This window comes from Ptychodera flava, unplaced genomic scaffold (genome assembly GCF_041260155.1).
Source record: "Ptychodera flava strain L36383 unplaced genomic scaffold, AS_Pfla_20210202 Scaffold_108__1_contigs__length_254589_pilon, whole genome shotgun sequence".
In the NCBI taxonomy this organism is placed as follows: Eukaryota; Metazoa; Hemichordata; class Enteropneusta; family Ptychoderidae; genus Ptychodera; species Ptychodera flava.
This window is the reverse complement of record NW_027248290.1, coordinates 92,042-113,541: the sequence shown is the minus strand read 5'-3', so window position 1 is coordinate 113,541 and position 21,500 is coordinate 92,042. Positions and strand designations below refer to the sequence as shown.

Below are 21,500 nucleotides of genomic sequence, written 5' to 3'. Positions count from 1 at the left end.
ATTTGTCACAAACTTTTACTTTAAGGCTGTTCTTTATTTTCCTCGTATGATTAAATATTTTACCGATAGATCATTAGTTTAGAAAGGGCAACGGTGTTGTAATCATTGTTAATAATGACAGGATACGAATCTTTGCAATTCATACCAAGTCGGGGTAAACTGCATGTCACAGTCCTTTACATATGTATGTATGTTCTCTTAAGTTTATGTCAGTACTAGTAAAGTACAAAGAAGTTCTTCTAACCGATCTAGTAACTTCAAAATAGCGTCGATGTATTGTGTTTATACGCTTTTATTATATCTATATTAATATCAACAAACACGTGATTTATTGAAAGAAGAACAATTGGCAGCATCAGTTTGGCTGAAAAATAGCCTAAGAGAAGACGTGAGTCTATCAGCTCTAGCAATACCATTTAAACATAATTTTACTCCTATAAGTGAATATTATTTAATATCCATGAGAAACTATGTCTTCCACCACTTGCATAATTAAAGAGATGATAAAGTCCTACTCTCTCCGAAGGGAAGTAAAGAAAACGTACACTTTTTCGAGGAATGCCTCATTATTAGTTGATCATTCTATTTTCAATTGATGTAATCATAGAAGAATGTGTATCTTATATCAAAGTCGGAGGCCTTACTTCAGTGACATCCTCATGAATACGTCAACGATATCTTTTTTACGCAATATGTAGTGCTCGCAACTAATTATCAGCTTTAACTTACAATTATGTCACGTTTTTTAAGTACGAAGAAATATAAAAAGGCATGTAATAGTGTTACAATGGTTTTTCTAATAATTTGCAAATTATTATATAATTTTCTACACTTTCCCCAAAAGGCATTTCTATATTTGTATCGTTGTCAATAAAAATAAATTTCACACGTATTGTAGCAAGGTATACAATGATTACGGATATTTAGGATATAGGTGATTTAAGAAGACTCTCATTGTAATGAAACAATATCAAAAATAGTAGGTGATTTAAGAAGACTCTTATTGTAATGAAACAATATTCAAAAATAGTGCCTTTACTTCAAATATTGTACAGTGATTTTTGAGGGATATTCTGAAAAAAGAAGATTTTAAAGCCATCGTCAAGATATTGTATTAGAACGATATAACATGTGTAAGTCTAGTTTTTTTTACTGGCTTAGCATTATATTTTCAAATTCTCTTTAATTTTTAATCCTTCTAATGATATGTATTAATTTTTAACGAATAAATAATAAATCATCTTGTTATAATTATCTTTTCATGGAACTTTGAAAAGTACATACTAGGTGTAGTCTGTCTTCCTCACAAGTCAACGTAGGAAATTTTTCGCTGCATTAATAGTATCTAAAAGTCGGTTTAGGTATTGTATTACTTTTAGAAAATACAAGAGGCCTATTGTCTTCAATTTGTAATTGTAAGAGTATTTTACCACATTTTGCAGTGAAACTACTCTCTTAAATGCTTCGCAAATGTACAATTTAGCATCGATTTGGTAAACAATGTTAACCGTTTTGCTTACACAAAAATCATTTTATCACTGATGAATAAAATATTTAATGGGTACAGACAATATAAGTATTTGACAGGTTTTTGTTTGTAAGACATAAGGGTTCTTTCTTTCTACTGACGTTGTGAACCCAATATAGTGGATTTACTTCAAAATATTATCATTCGTGTCCGGAATTTGCATATGTTTTCACTACTATTTGCACATATAAACTATCATAAGCTGTCATCGTGTTAGTAGCATATTTCACGTGACTTTTGCATTTAGTTTAAATGTTGTATCAAAGGATCAGAGAAAAACCATCTTTCAGGTTAATGTCTATAACTATCAAATCACGTTCCAGAAGAACCTTGAGTGATGCCATTTTTAGTATTTCAGAAGATTGTTTGAATTACGTTTTCAAATCAGTCGCAGATGTGTGAGAATTTTCCTTTATCTCAAAAAAGAAATACAAAACAAAAGCACATGTTCTTCTTCTTCTTTTTTCAATTGGTGTTATTTGCTTGAGATTTATCTTGTTGACAGTAGTCCTTTCTTTTTACTAAATAGATTTGTTAATCAGTGAAAACCAAATTAAAATATCCGCAAAAATGGCCTTTTGCTGTAATTGCTTCAATTACTCAAATGTGAGTAGACACTGTAAGGAACTACGAATATTTCAAGTAGTTTATTCTTGGCGGTTATGTTCTTGTCTAACATGGTGCTCGTCATTGTAACTTTATCTACCTCGCAGACATGCTGCTCTTTACTACTTAGTTCATTTGTATGGTACATATCATTCCAGCATATAAAAATAATGTTACCTCATCGATGGAAGGTTTCCGATACGTAAACGTTACTCGCTCGTAAAGTTAATGTGTTTCAAAGTTATATAATGAGGTCACTATAAAAGTTCAAATCACAAAACGCCATATTTGACCTCAAATGCTGTGAGAACAGATTTAGTCCAGCACTATAGCTTACATTACACTTGCCGTCAAGAGTTACAGGTTATCGTAGAAAGTTTTTTCGATGTCATGACCCGCAGCTGCTTGCATAACATTTTGTCTAATGAAAAATTGTAACATTCCGTGATTCGATTGGATTCCTAATAATCAATGTACCACGGGGAACGTGTCCTGCGTCCTCTCAAAGTGCCGAAGGCAGCATGTCGATATTCTGCGAATGCGCTAGGCAACGCTCATTGTCGCGGCCTCAGTCGTTGTCAGCAACGATCGCAGCCGGTCTCCTTGTCTCGCGAACTGCCTCACGATTGGGGAACTTGTGGCCACACATCCTGTACCTCATGACTATTTATAATGGTAGGCTAGCCAAAAGAGCTCGAGGTCTCAGTTTGATACATGGGATCTCTTTTGGAGCAAAATCGTTTGTCAAGAAGTAATATGACCAGGGTGACCTATGACCTAGATTTTACAAACACGCCAGTAGCTCATTAGCTCGGTGCATATCTATTTTATTATTGTTCAAATGCACTGGCATGTTTCGAAACCAATTCATTGCTGCTATACAGCTTATTTATTTATGATTATTTTATAATGCGCCTCGGGGACAAATATCAGGGCTTTTAAATTTTAAGTATTCTATTCTAATCTACCACTCGCGGGGCTTATTTTAAAGCTCTTTGTGTAGAAAATGATTTCACCGTCTTAGTTTTTAGAAAATTGAAAATGTTAGTTTCTCTGTAGAGTTAACACAGGGATGGGGCAATTTTAATTTCAAATGTCGAGAAATCTTAGGTAATTTGTCTCTCTAGTACAAAATTTTGCACTCTGATCCCTACTTTTTATTCTTGATTTGGTAAGAGAATGGTCGATGTTTCATCAAGGAAATTAGAGCGAAGGTTAAAATCTGGAACTTTCGAGGCGCGTACTAGCTTAAAGGAGTGAAACTGAATACGTGTCTCTTGAGTGCGTTCGCCTTGTGAGGGACCCATATCAGCGTAGAATTTCAAATTCTATAAGTGGGTTTATCTCAGAGCCCTCCGAGTAAATGAAGTATTTACCTTGTTATATTTGTGAAATTGAAAATGTATTTTTCGCAATTGAGTTAACGCAGATAAGGCGGTTATTCTGAATTTCAAATATTTGAGAATTTATTTAATATATGATACCAGTAATTTTCTAAATAAAAAGCGCGACCTAAGAGGTCTAGACGCAAAAATAAATCCCCCGTGCTATATGTACGATACAGCACAGTTGAACTCTAATTAATTTTCAACAAGGTTGAAACTTGATGAATAAACTCGAGGAATGGATTCATGGGAAGGTGACTAATATTTATTTGGTAAAGTTAATAAAACAAAATTGTGCGTGAAAACTTGTTTTTATGTTTCATGTTTGTATTAACCAAGAGATTAACCATGAACTACAAGCAGTCTTCGCAACTTTTTGCCATGCTGTGTAAAACTGCCACAAAAATGCAAGATATTCCATATTCTTCAACTTTCTAATATCCAACCTGGCCCGCGACTAGTATTTTATGCAAGAAACAACCGCAGGCAATGGCAAGTTTCTTGCCCTGCCATGTCGATAATTCGACAAGCAAATAGCGATTTAACCTATTACAATTCAAATTGCAAAGTAAACTCAGATAAGGTCAATGGTCCCATAACGTTAAGGCATAATCTGTCTATGTGAGTGCTGGAAACATTTTGCGTAATGAGGAATTACTCCTAGAAATCTTTAAGTAAAAGACCTGGTGTCAGTCATTTCTATTGCGGGAACAGAAGGTTCTGTAAAGTGCAAATTGTAAAAGCAAAAATGTCGGTGCTCATGAAGAAACTCCACTGACATGAAAATGTTGCCATTATCCTGATCAATGCTGTCACAAATTGATTAACAATACAGTGAAGAGTTATGTCAGCCGAATGCGTTCAATATATTGACAAACGAATCAATTCTGGTTACACCTTGAGTGTTTTTCCCCATATTTCTAGGGCATTGTGTCAATTTCTGACTTTTCATATAGTAAATAAAGTAACTAGTTTATTTTGTTGTGGTATTATAGGAAATTGACAAAGTCGACCTCCCATTAGAAAGCAAAGTAATTGCAGGTGGCCTGACGAGAAGCAAACTAGTCATTTGAGTTTCAACTCACTTCACGGTATCACCCGTATTATCACAATTCCCTTCACCTCCACGCCATTTTTTTCCGTGAAGAAATTGATGACCTACTAGCTAAACTCTGAAGTTGTCTTGAACCTTTGAAGTTTTCTCGTCATTTTACTGGACAATAAGCAGTGATTTTATCATCAAATATAATCCTTGTATCGATATATGAATATTAATTATATATTAATATTAGTTAAGGAAATAATGTTAAGTCATCACTTATGCTCACCCTGTGTAACTTTCTGAAGCTGAGAGACGACGCTTAGATGTCCCCCATACGATCTTGTAAAAAAAACGGTAGGTGAACACAAAGTCCGTGTTACGGATTTGAATGTTCTTTAGGATTGAGAGAAAAATCCTGCTCCGATGGTGAGAAATACGGGTGTCATCTTTATGAAGAGGGAATAGATACGCATGTCGCTGTAGGTATTTTGTTAGAAACCAGGATTTTACAGATGACAGTTTATTGGGTTTTTTTCCAGCGCTTATCTGCCTGTCTGTCTTTATGTCTGTTTATTTGTTTCGTTTGTATTTATTTATTAATGTAAGGATTCATGAATTCATGAATGAATAAATGAATGAATGAATTTATTTAATTCTAAATTTATTTATCTCTTTACTGAATCATTTAATAATTTATTTATTTATTTGTTTTCGAAAATGAAGGCTGCATGCTAATATACTGGAGGGACCAGAAAAAATTCAGGGAGGATATTAATAGTTCAGGGGTTAATAGAGGGCATATAAAGGGTTTGCACGAGATGCATGAACGGAATCTGTAATCTATATAGTTCTTTTTTGTACCATTTTCAGATTCATATTCAGATTACAGGTAATTCAATAATTAATAATAATACCATGATTATGTCATCCGATGTTTTTTGTGTTAAGATGTCGGTACTTTGTTGCGGCGACATGATGCCAGGGCCCATGTCGGACGGCAGACTTTAATGAAATTTCGAACAGATGGGTCAAATAGGCTAAGTGTTTCGTTTTGACGCCACTCAAAATCTGATTAACATTATATGTTTTTTTACCACAATCTATATATGGACAATAAAGTTACAAATCATTAATTTCAATATTTTGCTCAAGAATTGCAATTCTCAACACTTTATAAGCCAACCATCGAGTTTTGTGACAGTCGTGCGTGCATGCATATTTGAAATCTACTCACGCACTTCGCGCCACCGCATTGAGTTGTGCAAAGGCGTGTTCACAATCCCCAGTCAAACTATAGCTTTGAGTTTACGACATGGTTTCTTCTCTTTACTTGGTAGCATGCACATTTCAAATGCACCTTAGGTCAGTTTTTTTCTGGTTAACACAAGTAACGAAACTGGAGAGCCGTGTGAACAATAAGCATTGGAATAACCATCCATTGCCCTGAATGGCGTACTTTACGTTTGAGGCATAGGGTTTTCCCCTAACTTAGTCTGTACCTAACAACAGTGTAATACTTCATGAATTCGTTATTTATCGTCACTGCAAAACCCTTCTGTTGACATTAATATCTGATTTGCGACATTGCACTAAAAGAAATCGAAATTCACTATTTACAAATTTACTGGTCCTCTTCTTTCACTTTGATTGAAGATTCAAGGTTATTTTCGAACGTTGTATTGAGTACCTAAAATTGCAGCTCTTCTTGCGATGACTAGAATGGCCACGTAGTGTTTGACCCGATCGACCTTGTTCGGGTCACTGGTCTGTTCAACCCTTATCAACTGGTCTGTTCAACCCCTATCAGTACGGATACTGATATACAGAGGAATTTGAACACCTGCAATCAGTTGGAAGCATGCAAGAAAAAAGAAGCACCGCCAGACTGGAGCCGATAAACATGAATTTAGGGTCTACTCAGTATACTGGTAGTTATTTAGTGACAGGTTGATTAATGGCATTCAGTATTTACATTAAATTTGATAAAGTAATAAAACAACATAGCAGTGATATATTTCAAAGCACATATTGAAATGGACATACAAAGCTATAGCGTTGCTTGCATAGACTTGGTTCAGGTAAGTAGTCATGTAATTTCTGAGTATTTCTGATCATTTGAGTGAATATTAAAGAGTGACGAAAACAAGATATATGAATTTTAGATAAAGTAGACACATCGCCTTTAGGTCCACTGCGTATAGTAATTGTGAATACAATCAATATAAAATTTTATATTTTCCTCAATTTGGCAACAATTATTTGACATTTTACTGTAAACATGAACAGTCTTCGTTGCAACTTGAAATGGTCGAGGGGGACGATGGGTTAGACTTACACATGTTGACGTACAGGGTCTGGTAGCACCTGCCTCATCTCGGCTAGTCTCAGCGTTAATATTGTTGATATATTTTTCATAAAAACATGTCAACACATGTCGCTATTTTTATACTAGAAGAAGGAAGTTAATCATTGACCAACGCTTCTGTCACAAGCTCTGCAGCTCTGAGGCAGTTCGATTTCCTTCGTGTGTTTTTGTTCGTGTGTTTCTCACCGACCTTCCTAGATTATCATTAACCAGAGTTACGTCATACGAGTAGGCCTCAGTCGTCTTTTACTTTGATTTTCTCACACCCAGAGCAAACATGGCGAGCTCTGACCTAAAACCGGATACTTCCGACAGCAAAAGAGAGCGGACATGTTAAACGCCCAGACAGTTATGGCGGCCGATTGGCAGTAGAGCGGCAACGCTCTACTGCCATGTACCAAAAAGGTTTTAGAAGCTAGCGAGAAAATGCAAAGTTTAAACAGCGTGGACCATAGCTTCAATTTATTATCATAGCAGACAATTCAAATAAGAACAATGGGGATGTTACAGCAATGCTGCAGAACTACAACATTATGTAAACTGAGAAAAAAAATCAATAATTTTGCCTAGAACCTCAAGCTGGGGTTCTCTACAGTTCAATTCGAATCAAACGGCTGTGTCAGGTATGTCCCCCTTATTCAATTATTGCCGGACTATTGAGGGCGCCAACGGTAATAAAATGTCTTCATGAAAACCACAAGTAGTACGCGAGGGTCCTTGGCTTTTGACTTATCACAGCGTCATGGGGATCTACGCAAAGTGTCACCGACATAAAAGGACGTCATTTCCGTACAACACAGAAACTGGTCTGCTTGGAATTATAACACACGCATAATACTATTGTTCTCGACGTTTATCTACAAATGTTAGATCGGCCCAATGTTTGACACCTTTCACGAAGCGCGAATGTGATTGGATAAAATGGCTGTTCAGAAAATTTGTAATTACCTCTAGGCCTATGTACTGGTCAGACATCCTGTTGCCTATAGTAGTTCTAAACTAAAAAGCTGTTACACTACTACAAAGTTTCGTTTCAGACTCCATTCAGAGTTCCTTCTCAGTGGGTTCTAACATAAGGGTGGATTTAGATCAGACGCTACAAAACAGCAAACGATACAGAAATTGTGTGACATACATTGGAACTGAACATTCATCTACATTGAAACGTTCAATATATTGTACAGTATAGCAATCGATAAATCAGAACTTCTGTCATAAGTTTTCACCATGATGTGACGCAACAAATGACTCAATCGACACGCTAAAACCCGGATGTTCAGCGACGAGAATAGAGAAAAAAACGCCGGGGATGGGGGGGGGGGCTAGAACTGCAACAAATCACCATCAAATTGGTGATGATCATATCGGTTTAGTAATTATAAAAAAAATTCAAATTTGCAGCACACGTGGTATGGCCGAAATAAGAAAATTCATTCCATGGTGTCCCACATATCTACATAGTGGATCCATGGAGTAAAAAACTATGATGTTCCCTATATCACGAACAAGTTCTGTGCCTACATGGATTGTTAATACTGGCACGAAAATGTATATGTGCTACTCTGACTATTCGCATCAACGTCAACAGCGCAGTTTCCCCATACAGCAGAGACGCTTACCGACAATTCATACATCTCAATTAGTATCAATCTAAACGCCATCCGTCTAAAATAATTTGTGTTAGGAGTCCTGCGAATGTCGAATTCATATCCTCTTAGCTTGCGTTTATTCCGTTAATCGTTAATCGCTGCTACAAACGCGTAGTACATGCTGAGAGGTTATTGAAATCTCTGTAAATTATTTGTGTACTACTGTCCGATAATCATCTTTTGTAGTAGGTTCCCTGTCGTTTGACTATATAACGACGCAGCGACACTATGGGGGCGCTGTCTATGGAAAGGGTCTGCTGGGGTCACGCACGCTGTTTGTGGTGCTCCACTGCCATTTCATTGAGTTGACCCGACTGCAGAAACATAGTCGTCGTCATGTCCACATCGATCAATGCTGCATAATCGCTGCTACTAAACTATTATTCCTATCTTGATAGGTGTAATCAATTAAACCAACATGCAGAGTAGAAACAGAAAATGCATAACAGCGTCCGGTTAAAATAGTGTTCAAGGTTTGTTTATAATAACGCTGAGGCTTCTAATTCTCACAAAGCAAGTTTATGATGTAGTCATGTGATATGCATTGACTAATTATTTTATTTATTAATTACTTTATTTCAGACTGATTTATAAAACAATGAAAAATATACAAAGACAATCGGTAAAACCTAAAAAGACAGACAAGGTTATGAATTTAAAAAGAAAATTAAATACTAAAATCATTTACAGTACAAAATAGATCACCAGTGACACTGTAACCCACAGAAATACATATCAGACGCACATAATGCATTCAACAACTCGTTTTAACAGTACTTAAGCCGGCTGAGAAAGCTGAAAACATCATCTCTCCTTAAAACTGAAAAAAAAGTATTGACACTGTTTGAAACAAATGAGGACGACATACTGCCAATTCGTGACAGTCCAAATAATCTGCGAAGTGCATTATTATGACAGACATGTATACTATGAATGGTTGAAATATTAAAATTACACCTGAATAACTGAATACCGTACACACATTGGTACACCCTGGTGACCCTGGCAGTGCCCTCTACTGACATGCCACTTAGTCGATACCATGTTGTACCAGGACGCGATGTTTTCATACAGTGTGTGGTTTATTTTTCAGTCGTAAAGCAACTCAGTAAAACAACACTACCTTTATGAGGTGTCACTCTATGTACATTAGTCTTGAGTGGTTGTTGTACTGGTCAAGTTCTCCATCAGCGTCACATGTTAGTTGAACCTATTTGTGACACTTGAATCGACTAAGCTACGCGTCTGCAAATGGGCGACACACTCAACCCCCTATAAGTGGAATTTATTCATTTCAGTGAGGGTACTGCGAGGGTCACCAGTGTGTATGGCTGAAAGCTGAATACAATGTATTACTAATGACCATTTGTGTATGACCTCAATGACACTTGAATGCTGAATGAGTTGCTGATAAACACGAAAGTGTTATCGCCAAGACATGGCCTACATATACGCATGCACGTTCTACCCCTTAGGGCTGTTGGTTCAGAAAAGGTAGGGCAAAGGGCTCCTTAGTAAAACAGGAGAGAGGTAAACGAAAGAACATTGAGGGTATCCAGGAGATGGGAAAATGGGCTCTGGCCTTCACGAATGTTAATACCGTGAGGTGTTAGTGTGTTGAAAAGGGTGATTTATTTGAGTTCATGAAGCCGTCTGTGACGAGTGCTGGTGGTGTGTATTTTACATAGACCACTGGCTTGAAAGTGCGACAGATTATGATGTGGTTGATTCAAACTTTTTGTCAACGAATGAATGAGATCACTCTGTAACTTTGCTCCCGGTACGTTAAAGTGGCACTCCCTCTTGGTAACATGTTTAAAACACATTGTTCAATGCCAACGGTCGATATTTGATGTGGCCACTGCACGCGGGTCCCAATATATCGACAAAAACATGTCTTCAAAAAAAGTGAAAGTTTGAATTCCGGTAGCCCACCTAAATTCAGCTTCCGAACATCGAACGTTCGGCACTGGTTCCATTGTCAATTAAACTATGGAGTACAAGTCTACGCTTACGCTGCTGTACGCCACAGTACCACTGGCGTCGGGGATCTGTCATGCACCGTGGGAGAAAGCTGAGTCTTACTGACTTTGCGAAAGAATGAAACACATTTTTTGCTGATTCCACCAGAATTCGCATAGTTGACTAGCCCAGTTACGTGCGGTTGATGCATAGTGGCCGCCGCATGGTATGCATAGGCGCATACCAAGCATAACACGTAGAGGGATGCCTTAGATCAGAGAAATCAAAGTAAAGCATTACCTATGGACCCGGAGATTTGAAAACTGAGTTTTGGGCCTACATAGTTAAAGGACTACGATGCGTAAGAAACATCTTGTAATTAAGTTTACATAAACTCTGTCTCCTAGACCAAGACCAAAAATCATACAACAAAATATTATGATTTTAACCCTCTCAAAAACAATAAATTATTGAAATAGAACATTTAAAGTCTTAAGTGCTGAGGGATTTCATGGACAATATGCGCTATAGTCATAGCGACACACCTCCGGAGAGTAGCATTCGTTATCGCTGATATTGTTCAGTGATCGTGCAAGGATCTCATGTTTTACTTGCTTTTCTTACAGTACTGGTATCGCTGATTATGTTTATTCTGGTCGATGATTTGCAGTTTTGATGACGTTTTGTGCCCATAGTATTCACACAGCAGGTGACGTGCTCACAGTTATGGTGACGTTTTATGACTCAATACTCTTCACATCATTGGACGCGTTCGCCTTTCTAAATTGAGTACTAGATACAACATCTACGGAACAAGATTATTGTTTATTTGGAAAAAAAACCAGTAAATAATAATTGCTTGCATTATGCCTTGAACAACTATTTCGGCAAATGACAGGCATTAGTCATACATAACCAGGGGAAGAATAGAAATGACGAATAATCAACAACTCCATTCTTTAAAAGAAACGTATAACATGTATCACAAGGACGACCCAGCTAAGGTTCATAATAACTTCTATATCAAACGAAAATACTCATTTCCGTCGATTTAGAATAAATTGTTATACTTCATCAGTGTGAAAAGTCTTTTAATCTAAAAACTATTTAAAATCAAAATCGTGATTTCAGCAGTTTTTGTTCCTTCATTAGAAAATGTTGTCTTAGAAAATTGCATAAGAACATATGTGAAAATGTGTATATAGTTTGTCTGTATTCTATTGTCATTGATAAATTTCTTCATTGTAACTAATGCCCTCAGTATTTGTCTTTCTGTATACATAGAAATAGCTTTTTGAACGCTGATGTTTGTAGGTTTAAAGCTTTGAGCGAGTACCCATATTACAGCGGTGTCTTCATTTTACGTGACTTGAACCCACTATTATACCTACGTTTCCTGAATCATAGTTTGTATCATTTATATTTGTAGACTGAAAGATCCGTCGCTGAGGACGCTCCCTACGCTCCCTTCCTCCTACGACTGGACGCGGGCTGTCACATGTGGCAGCGAAATGAAAGAACTTTAGTCACGCCTACAGCTGTTTTGGTCGCTAAAATATGTGACGTTTTATGCACAGTGCTGTTGTATATTTATTGAACTCAGAAGGGGAAGCGTACAGAGCGCCCTCCAGCGACGGATCTTACAGTCTATTATATTTGGTGAACTGCAGTTTATAACACTTACTCTGTACTTATTTGTGACACAACGTTTATAAAACTCATCTTTTATGCATAAACATAATTGCAAAGTTGATGAACTAGACAAAATATGTCTTGATCAACGTATTCTGACTGTCTCCTTGTTTCATCAAAATATTTACTTTGAATCACCGACAGTTTGACCTTTGCACCCTGTATTGTTACTGTGATTTATCATCCGTCAATAAAGCTACAAACTGTGATTATCAGTAGCGTACTTAGCAATCGATTTTATCAATGCTTCGTTCATAACCAAGTTGTTTAGCATTGAGACAGAAAAACGTGCACGCATAATAGGATGACAATCAATCTCTGATAAATCTACGGTTTGGAATTTTCGACAACTTCTGCTTACTCGTCAGTTTGTCACCAAAATTTATGAAAAGTCAATATGCTCAGTTACAGAGTGGTTTGGTCGGTGCACGCATCGTTTGAGTATAAAATGTCTTTTGTATAAAAGTCAAGGACAGCAAAGTTTGCAGGCAAGTTATTTCAAAGTAGAAAGCCGCGAAAGGACCAGGTAATAACCATCTGTTCCTTGCTCTGAATGACGTAATGCACATATGGGGCTCCTACAATTTCCCAAGCCAAGTCTTGTTCCAGATAGTACTTCATGGATACGTTCTCTGCGCTCCGATGCTGCAATAAAACGAATCCAAATGACGATTGAGATTTTTACGTCTACGTTCAATTTAATGAGAGACTCTGAGGCAAGGTCAACGATATGTGTAGTGCAGTCATCTATTGATGACAGAGACGGCGGTGTCAGAGCTAGAATGCTAATGGCGGCAGAATATTTGGTCTGATTAACCTTTTTCAGGTCACCAGTCCGTTTAACCTTTATCAGTACGGATACTAAGATACAAAGGAATTTTAACACCTGCATTTAGTAGGTAGTGTGCACGTAGATATGCACCGCCACACTGGAGCCGTCAACATCGTAAAGCGATAAATTTAGGAGTTAAAGTCAGATAAAAATAGTTTTTCAAGCCTTTCTGATTATGAGTCCAGGGTTTACGAGAGTTTATACAAATTTATAAATACCTCGTTTTATATCATAACAGGGGAAGGCTTGACTCTGATAATAAGGAAAGAATTCACGAAAAACAAGTTATTTTGGTAGCTTGCATAGCTTTATTTTAAGTATGTAATTTAAGTAATATGGTGTGTATTTGTGACCATTTGCATGAATATGTCTGTGTAACTGGGGTAAATGCGGAATGTGAATCGGGGACTGACTCAAAGCATCACTTTCCGATATACTAAATCTCCAGTCAAAAAGTTTAATGGAAACAACAAATACTTCCTTTGTGAAATAATCAGACATAATAGCCGATTTCAAACAATCGACATAATGTCTTTTTCGACGACTTAAGTCTACAGCTTCATTATAGTGTAATGACGCTGACTGCAGAGACGTTTCCTGCGTCTTGATGTTTAAAGCCTTATCACTTCGCTCAAGGATATAATCCATTATTATAGGATTGGGTCGGCTACCCAATGTCAGTGTGGTTTCCTCACAGCCATAAAAAACTTCACACATACCTCAAAACATCTTAACCATACACCAACAATTATCATGATTTAAAACCCACTCCTGATATCCGTTGTTGTAACATACATTTAATTTCATTTATCTTGTCTCAAAACATTAAGTCGGATGCTACAGTCATTTAGTTTCTTATCACATAAATATACCATGGACATGTATTCCTACATACATATAATAAATTCCGTTAGACAACATCACTCATTTCCCCAATCCCTAACCGACTGATTGTCGAGCCGCGATCTGTTGAGCCTTGTCGAGGGGCACCCTCTAAAGTTACCCAATAGGTGGTAGATCTGGTAAGGGGATATGCTTGATCTGTCTTTTTCTACTGAAAAGCTAAGGAACTCTTTCAAAAGAAAAGTGGACATTTACACAGTATACCGACACGCCAACTTTGAGGGAGCCCCTAGACGGGACCTCGAAACCAAGGCTGCATGTAGACCTAACTGCACAAGGGTACTTTCCTCCCTGCCTCAGGGTAATTTGTTTTTACCTTTTTTTTTACTCGTACATCCTCAATGATACTCGTAGGCACTCTTGCACTAACCCCTTAATGGGTAGATTACTTGGCCCTAGTACCTCTATGGAGACAATCGTGGACACCCTCGCAGCAACCCCTCATGTTATTAAGTGACAGTAAACTTCTAGGCATAGTATAACACGGGAAAATGGGATGCTAGTCAAAACGGAAAGGGGTTTAGAGGAATCTATGAACTGTTCTACATGTCAGGTTCTATTGAGATACAATAAATGACACGCAGCTTACTGTTTTCTTTGATTGTGTTGAGTAGATAATTAGCTCATGGTCACTGAAATCCACATGTCTATCTCATCTGTGTATCAGTAGCACCAAAATTTTGTACCTGATTCACGTTCGACCGACTATTGTAACATTTACTAAATTTTGGTTGAAAAGGTAACATTATGAAGCTTTATGTGCGTTTTTTTGTGCTCAGATGAAGATGGAAAATACATGAATGAGAACGACTACCTGTGAGATAATGGACGGTGTATCTCCGAATATCTCAGACCACTGTGATCATTATGCAAGAGCCTCTCGCCACACAAGTAAACGAGTATCTAAAGTTCCAAACATAAAAGCGACCCATTTCACTGTTTATCGTTGACTTCGCTGTAATTTTGTATTCATTGAAGTAATGTGCTTACATTTTGTTCGTTTTCTGTCAACGTAGAAGGATTCCCAAAGACATTTGATCAGAAAAATCAAAGCAATACAGAATGATTAAGATATCAAAAATTTCAAGCGGAATTTAAATGGTGACCAAGTATCGCACATATATACACGAATTTATAATATACAAGTTTTAGTGAATATGCCCTACAATCTGAATGGAGGTAGACATGGAAATTGAATTACGTTTGTCAAATGAAATTCGTCTACGAACAGTGGTGTGACAGTGTTGAATATGCAGGGCCTGTTAGAAGGTCTGAAAATTTGTCAGATTTCAGAATTATATATTTTCGGGAAATGCGCAAATTTTGATAGCAAATAAATACAGTCATAATTGTATGCACATTAAAATATTGACCCTGTTTCGGGTCTGTATTCACATTGCTGAGTACATACAGAGATGGGACAGGCAGAAATTTCAGGCCATGTAACATCAATGTGTCTACAACATTGTATATAGCCATGTCGTCACAGCACTGGCCACAGACCTGTACATAAGCCCCTGTCATAGCAACGGGATGTCTTTGCTGACACAGACCTTACCACAGGGTTTTTGTCAGGGCCTGTCACACGGGCATATGTTATTTTGCTTTGTAGTTTACTACAGCATTACTGAAGCGTGCATGCATATTTTAAATTTGCCTGGGCTTTCACGTCGGGAGTTGCCGTAATGAGTGTAATAAGCACAGCCCTGTTAACAATCTCAAATCATACTATAGTTTTGAAGTTATTTCATGTCTACTTCCTCATCGCTAGGTAACCTGTTGGTGTATGAAAAGTCGATGCGCTTAGTTACAGAGTTCTTTTCTTAAAGTTGTATAAAACGTCAAATACAACAAACTTCAACGTATTTCTATTTCACTGGACAGCACAAGCAAGCAAAGTTCAAAGCCGTAAAATAAAAGAAAACTACTCCCTGTCCCGAATAGTGTAATTCCCATATGGGGCTGGTGGGGTTTTCCCCTAACATAGTCTATACATGAATTCATTTATGACGTCACTGCACAACTCTTCTATATACAATAACAATATAATTCGTGTGTTGACATTGCTCAATTGGGTATTGAAAATGACGACTTAGTGGTTTACTTCATTCTTTTTAATTTGATGGAAGATTCTGGGGAACCTAGATTTATTCAATTTAGTGAATGACAGTTGTGGCGATTTTCAGAATGGCGGCGAATTGTTTGTCTTCATTGACCTTAGCCAGGTCACCTTTTAGTTCAGCCTTTATCAGTACTGACGCTGCGATACAGAGGAATTTGGACACCTGCACTCAGAACCTATAGTCTCTATGATGTAAATAAGTTCCGTCGGACTGGAGACATGTCACTGTAAAGCCATAAATCCGCCTGGCAAACGTAATTATACAAGTCTGAACATTTCGGAAAGGGATTATAGAAACAATTAGGTCATTTGGTAGTTTGCAATGACTTGGTTTAAGTGTATGACTAAGGTCATTTCTTGTGTGTTTGTGACAAACAGCAGAGTGCCTGAAAATTCATTGCAGAGGCGGACGCAATACATGAATCAAAGACTAATTATTTGCCACTCTGATCAGTTTGCTGGGAACTATGTAACGATAATAAAAGTATTTACGAAACACAAAAAATAGTTGATTTTATCTTTGTGTGAAATGCGCTGATATACATGACAGCCGATTTCATATGATCAAGATATTTACCGAACTGAACTGAATCTTCAGCATGTATAAACGATGCCACCAGTGGCGATTGCTATCTCGGTCTGGACGTTGTGCACGTGTCTGCTTTGATTGTAAGTTTTACATGGCTCTGTAGGTTGTTGGAAATAACTAAAACTCGATGACCGTGCATTTTTAGCCTGGTTATACGCATTTCTAGAAATTCATGATGCTAATTTGCTATGCTATTATAAAAAAAACTTTGTATGAAAAACTTCAGTATTTTGGAAACAACAAGCTATGCAACAGACAGATAGTAGTTGAGAGACAGAAAGGACGACGACAGAATTCGTACGTCGCAACCTGAAGTCAATAATAGAGACTAGTGAAGAGTGAGTACGATAATTTGTGGAAGCTAATGTTTAAATAATAATAATTTATTTACCCTTTTTTTACAAAAAAATGTAAATATACAGAACTTCACATATTCATATATAAGTCACAGGGTAAGTAGGAAATGGAAAAATAGCAAAACTGCTAGTCAAAGTCCATTTTCTTTATGAATACAATTATGATCAAAGTCCATTTCCTTATGAATACAATTATGATTAATCTAATAAACATATATTTAAGAGCGATAGTACATCAATTCTTGTGCAACATGAAATAATACTCCGTCATGTCTATGGACGCATCTTTTTTTATGTGTATGTCAACATTATTTCGAGGTCAACATTATTTCGAGGGATTATCGGAAGGAGCTAAGAGACGGTTTTGATTTAATATCATGTGGTAGGGTGTTCCATAAAATACTTCCTGTGTTGGATATTGCATGTTTGCCCGTAGTTGTGTTGATAGTTGGAACAAAAAGGTTTCCCATCTCTTTATGTCGAGTACCATAGCAGTGTGAGAGAATGGAACAGTAATTTGAAAAATGATGAGGCAAGGTATCGTTAATTAACTCGTACATATAGAACAAACTTGTAATTTGTGAAGTTTGAAAATATCAAGAATGTGTAACTGTCGAAATAAATCGGATGAATGTGCTGTGAAATGAGTAAAGGTCATTGCTCTAACTGCCATTTTCTGTGCTAAGTGAATACACGTCAAATGAGACTGATATGTGGTTCCCCAAACCTCTAGTCCATAGGTTATATGAGGTTGAATGAAAGCTTTGTAGATTAATACAATAATGTGTTTGGGAAGGTACTTTTATAGTTTGAAAAGAATGCCAACTTTTTTCCTGACTGTAGATTTTACCTGTTCAATATGTTTTGACCATGTCAGATGCCTGTCAATAACAACACCTACAAATGATGTGGCTTCCACTTCTTCAATAATCTCACCATTGATATGGAGTGAACCTAGCTGAATTATTTTTCTCTTATTAAAGAAATATATACTTAGTCTTTGCTCGATTTTCGGTAAGTTTATTAACATTATACCAATCTGTAACTTTTTTAAATTGCAAGTCGACATCATGTAGATTTATATTAAAGTAGTTTTCAGGGAATATGTGGAAAATATTTGTGTCATCAGCGAACAAACGAAAATTGAAGAGGTTTGATGAGCTGGTTTTGTCATTGATAAATAGTAAAAACGATGTAGGGCCCAAATCTGACCACTTTGGTACTCCACATTCAATACCAAGACTTGGTGAAGTGTTATTATTGACAGACACTTACTGGTACCTTTGCTGTAAATAGTTACTTTTATGAATGAAAACAATCTTAATGCACGGCGATTCGCGAAGATAACGTGTATAAATTACACATTGGGTTCCCGGAACTCTGTAAAAACATCACCTGGAAAGGAGAAGTCACCGTATCTTGGACAATATTCAATGTCGCTTCGCTATAAACATTGCAAGACTCACATACATCCTCTATTTTCAAATGGATTTCATTGCACTTATGTTTTAAGTGTCTAATTCAATTAACGATATTGCGTTGTTGTCTCAGAGTCTGTCTGTTTTAAGGTGGTCAACGTACATAGTCTCGTTAATACTTAACCTTGTCAGAGTTGAGTAGCCTCATGCTCTATCGGTTGATATTAATACACTCATTCGGATGAAGTATTATAGACGCTGGTGTAATACCGAGACCTCCATCCATTGTTCCATTATTGGAACGAATTGTCTTTTCTACCTTATGAAATTACACTGACGACAATGATGCTAGTTATGATGATAATGATGATGCTACTGTTGTAGTGATTTGGAAGAGGGGGCATGACAAAAACGTGTAGGGGAGATTGAAAGATTGATAACAAGGTTGATTAACAGGGAAAAGTCCAGACGTCATTACTGCTACGGTTGTAATTGTCTTTCTGTGAAATAGTACAACATGAGTAAATAGTTGAAGAAAATCCTAAACAAATAAATTCAAACCGCGGCAACAACTTAAGTTTGAGGCCAATATCAAGAACGTAATCCTTAGCTACCGTGGGTATATTTTTTGATAAGGCAAGCCCATAGGATTGGTCATATCTAAGTGGACGAACACGGTACGTATGAATATTTTGCAAGCATTCTTATATTTGTGTACGAGTTAAGATCTAATTTTAGCGAGGCATTCCCGAAATTCTAAAAAAAAGACTGGATAAGATGTTTCACATGATCCGGCACGCAGCTAACATAATCATAAAACACATGTTATAGAGAAAAGTACGACGCACGTCGCCGTTTTATTCTGAAATGAAAAAAAATTAATAATTAACTAAAGCTTCTGTCACGAGTTCTGCAACTCTTGGACAGTTCAGTTCTATCCGTGTCTTTCTCTCTGACCTTTCTCATTTATCCTTGATCACAGTTACGTCATCCCATTAGACTTCGGTCATCTTTGACTTTGATTTACTCAGAACCAGAGTCGGCATGGCAAGCTCTGACGTAAGACCAGGTACTTCTGACAGCAAAGGTGGTGTACCTGCTAAACGCCCAGATGGTAATGGCGGCCGACGTGACAGTACAACGGCAACGAACACCAAAAGGTAAATATACAGACGCACATTTGTAGGCTACCAAGCCAATGCACCGTCCGTAGCGTGACAAATAACCTATACTAATAATCGTCCATATAAACTCGCCAACACTACAATAAGTACGTGCCTAGCAATTTGAAGGCCCTATGTCAGGTGACACAACTGCTCTCTATAGTTCGATATGAAGAGAATCAAAACCTAGGATCATTGTAGTGCTGGGGGAGTTATAAATTTGGAAAGGACGTCATTCCATTTGGCACGGACGATCACATAGATAGATTATTAGTTTGGGTATTAATGTGATCTATTCACTGATTCTTGGAACCTTTAAAAAATACCGTTGTTCAACAGACTCATAACAAGTCGCTTGATTCATTGATCGATCCCTAAAATGAGTATTACCGTATTTCCGTTGTGATACTTCATAACTTTTGACCTTAGAAACCTTTAGACATTTATGTGTAACGTTTTAACAGTGAGATTTGTTTTTATTTCGCTCTAAACTATCAAAGTTTGAGGCCGGTAGATAATAACTCTGTGATAAATAATATGTGACAATTTAGCTCTGATACTTTTTAACCCGCAAGGAAAAGGTGTTTTGATCAAGAAACACGCCAAGGTGAATAAAAATACATTTAGAGTTTACACAAAACACCTTTTGTCAATGCGAACCAATTGTCATAAAACTTTTTTTGTTCACAGGAGTATGGTAAAGAAGGCTGTAATCGTATGTGATCGATGGGGACCATCAATCCATGGAGGAGTTACCGATGGTCTTCATCTGGCGATAAGACTACTCCAAGATATGGGAATATCTGTCCATTGTACAGCTCTACAAGCAACAGAAGAAGAGGAACGCGAAGCCGAAGAGATGGGTGTAACACTTCATCTTCCAACAAAAACAGGCTCACTTAAATTTAAAGAGCCAACCCGTGATTGGTTGCTGTACCATAACGTACACTTTCCAAAGCTAGAAGAACTGGCAAATGTCAAATTCGTGTTTGGTTTCAGTGCGTTCACCTCAGAAGCCGCCTTTCATATCACGTGTAAGGTGTTTCCAAAGGCGTCTTGTTATCTGATCAATCTCTTTGATAAAGATGACATAACGCCTTTGATTGTAGGCTGTAGTAAAGAGGAACTTGAATTCATGAAACGAGTTATGTCAGATGAATTTAGAATGCAAAGTGTTCGTTTTCAGTAGGAGAAAGAGTTTACGCAAGGTATAGGCGACTTTATCGTGATTCAAATCAACAGCTGCTTTCTCCTACAGTGTTCGAGGAATACTTATCGCCCTCTATATCAGAACCTCTTCCAATTGCTAAACATGAAACATTCCAAATTCTATCCATCGTCCAAGAATACGAATTTGAAGATCCCAAGAAACTTGATGTCATCATTAGTGCCATAAACACAGTCGCTGAAAATCTCGATCTACTTGATGAAACGCCACCAGCGTGGAAAATTATAGGAATACCACCAAGTAAGGAGGAAGAAATCGTGGAAAAGCTGCAGAGAAGCCCTGCATTGAAGATCACGCCTACGTACGTTAAAACTACTGAGGAATTTAATCGTGAACTGTTCTCTTCGCATCTTGTACTGATTCCACCTTCATCGACGAGTTATGCAAATCTCACTCTGGCAGCTATGTGCGCAGCCATACCAATTTTCTTCCCTCGAAGATCCCACAGCCACGAGATAGTAGATGAACACTTTCGCATAGTCGAAGCACAAGAACTTGCCGTAGACATGGATAGAGATCCAGCAGGGTTGGCCAAACGAATAACCTCCGTCAACGGAATAATCCGACTGCATTGGAACGTGCGAAAAAGATAAGACAGCACATCAAAGAAAAGGTTGCCGGGGATCTACAAAGCGGCAATAAAGACTTCATTACAACTTT

General features: G+C 37.3%; 1 protein-coding gene across 1 annotated transcript; it reads left to right on the top strand.

Moving 5' to 3' along the window:
• Positions 1 to 19,360: 19,360 nt before the first annotated feature.
• On the top strand, positions 19,361 to 21,201 carry LOC139126616 (uncharacterized). Its single transcript, XM_070692670.1, has 2 exons — positions 19,361 to 19,609; positions 20,303 to 21,201. Exons 1-2 carry the CDS (start codon positions 19,494 to 19,496, stop codon positions 20,799 to 20,801), a joined length of 615 nt encoding a protein of 204 aa, XP_070548771.1. The 5' UTR covers positions 19,361 to 19,493; the 3' UTR covers positions 20,802 to 21,201.
• The last annotated feature ends 299 nt before the right edge of the window (positions 21,202 to 21,500 follow it).

Coding starts and splice junctions, on each gene's coding strand:
- LOC139126616 (XM_070692670.1), top strand. CDS start 19,494: ATGGCAAGCTCTGACGTAAGACCAGGTACTTCTGACAGCAAAGGTGGT. Junction 19,610..20,302: donor ACGGCAACGAACACCAAAAG/GTAAATATACAG, acceptor TTTTGTTCACAG/GAGTATGGTAAAGAAGGCTG.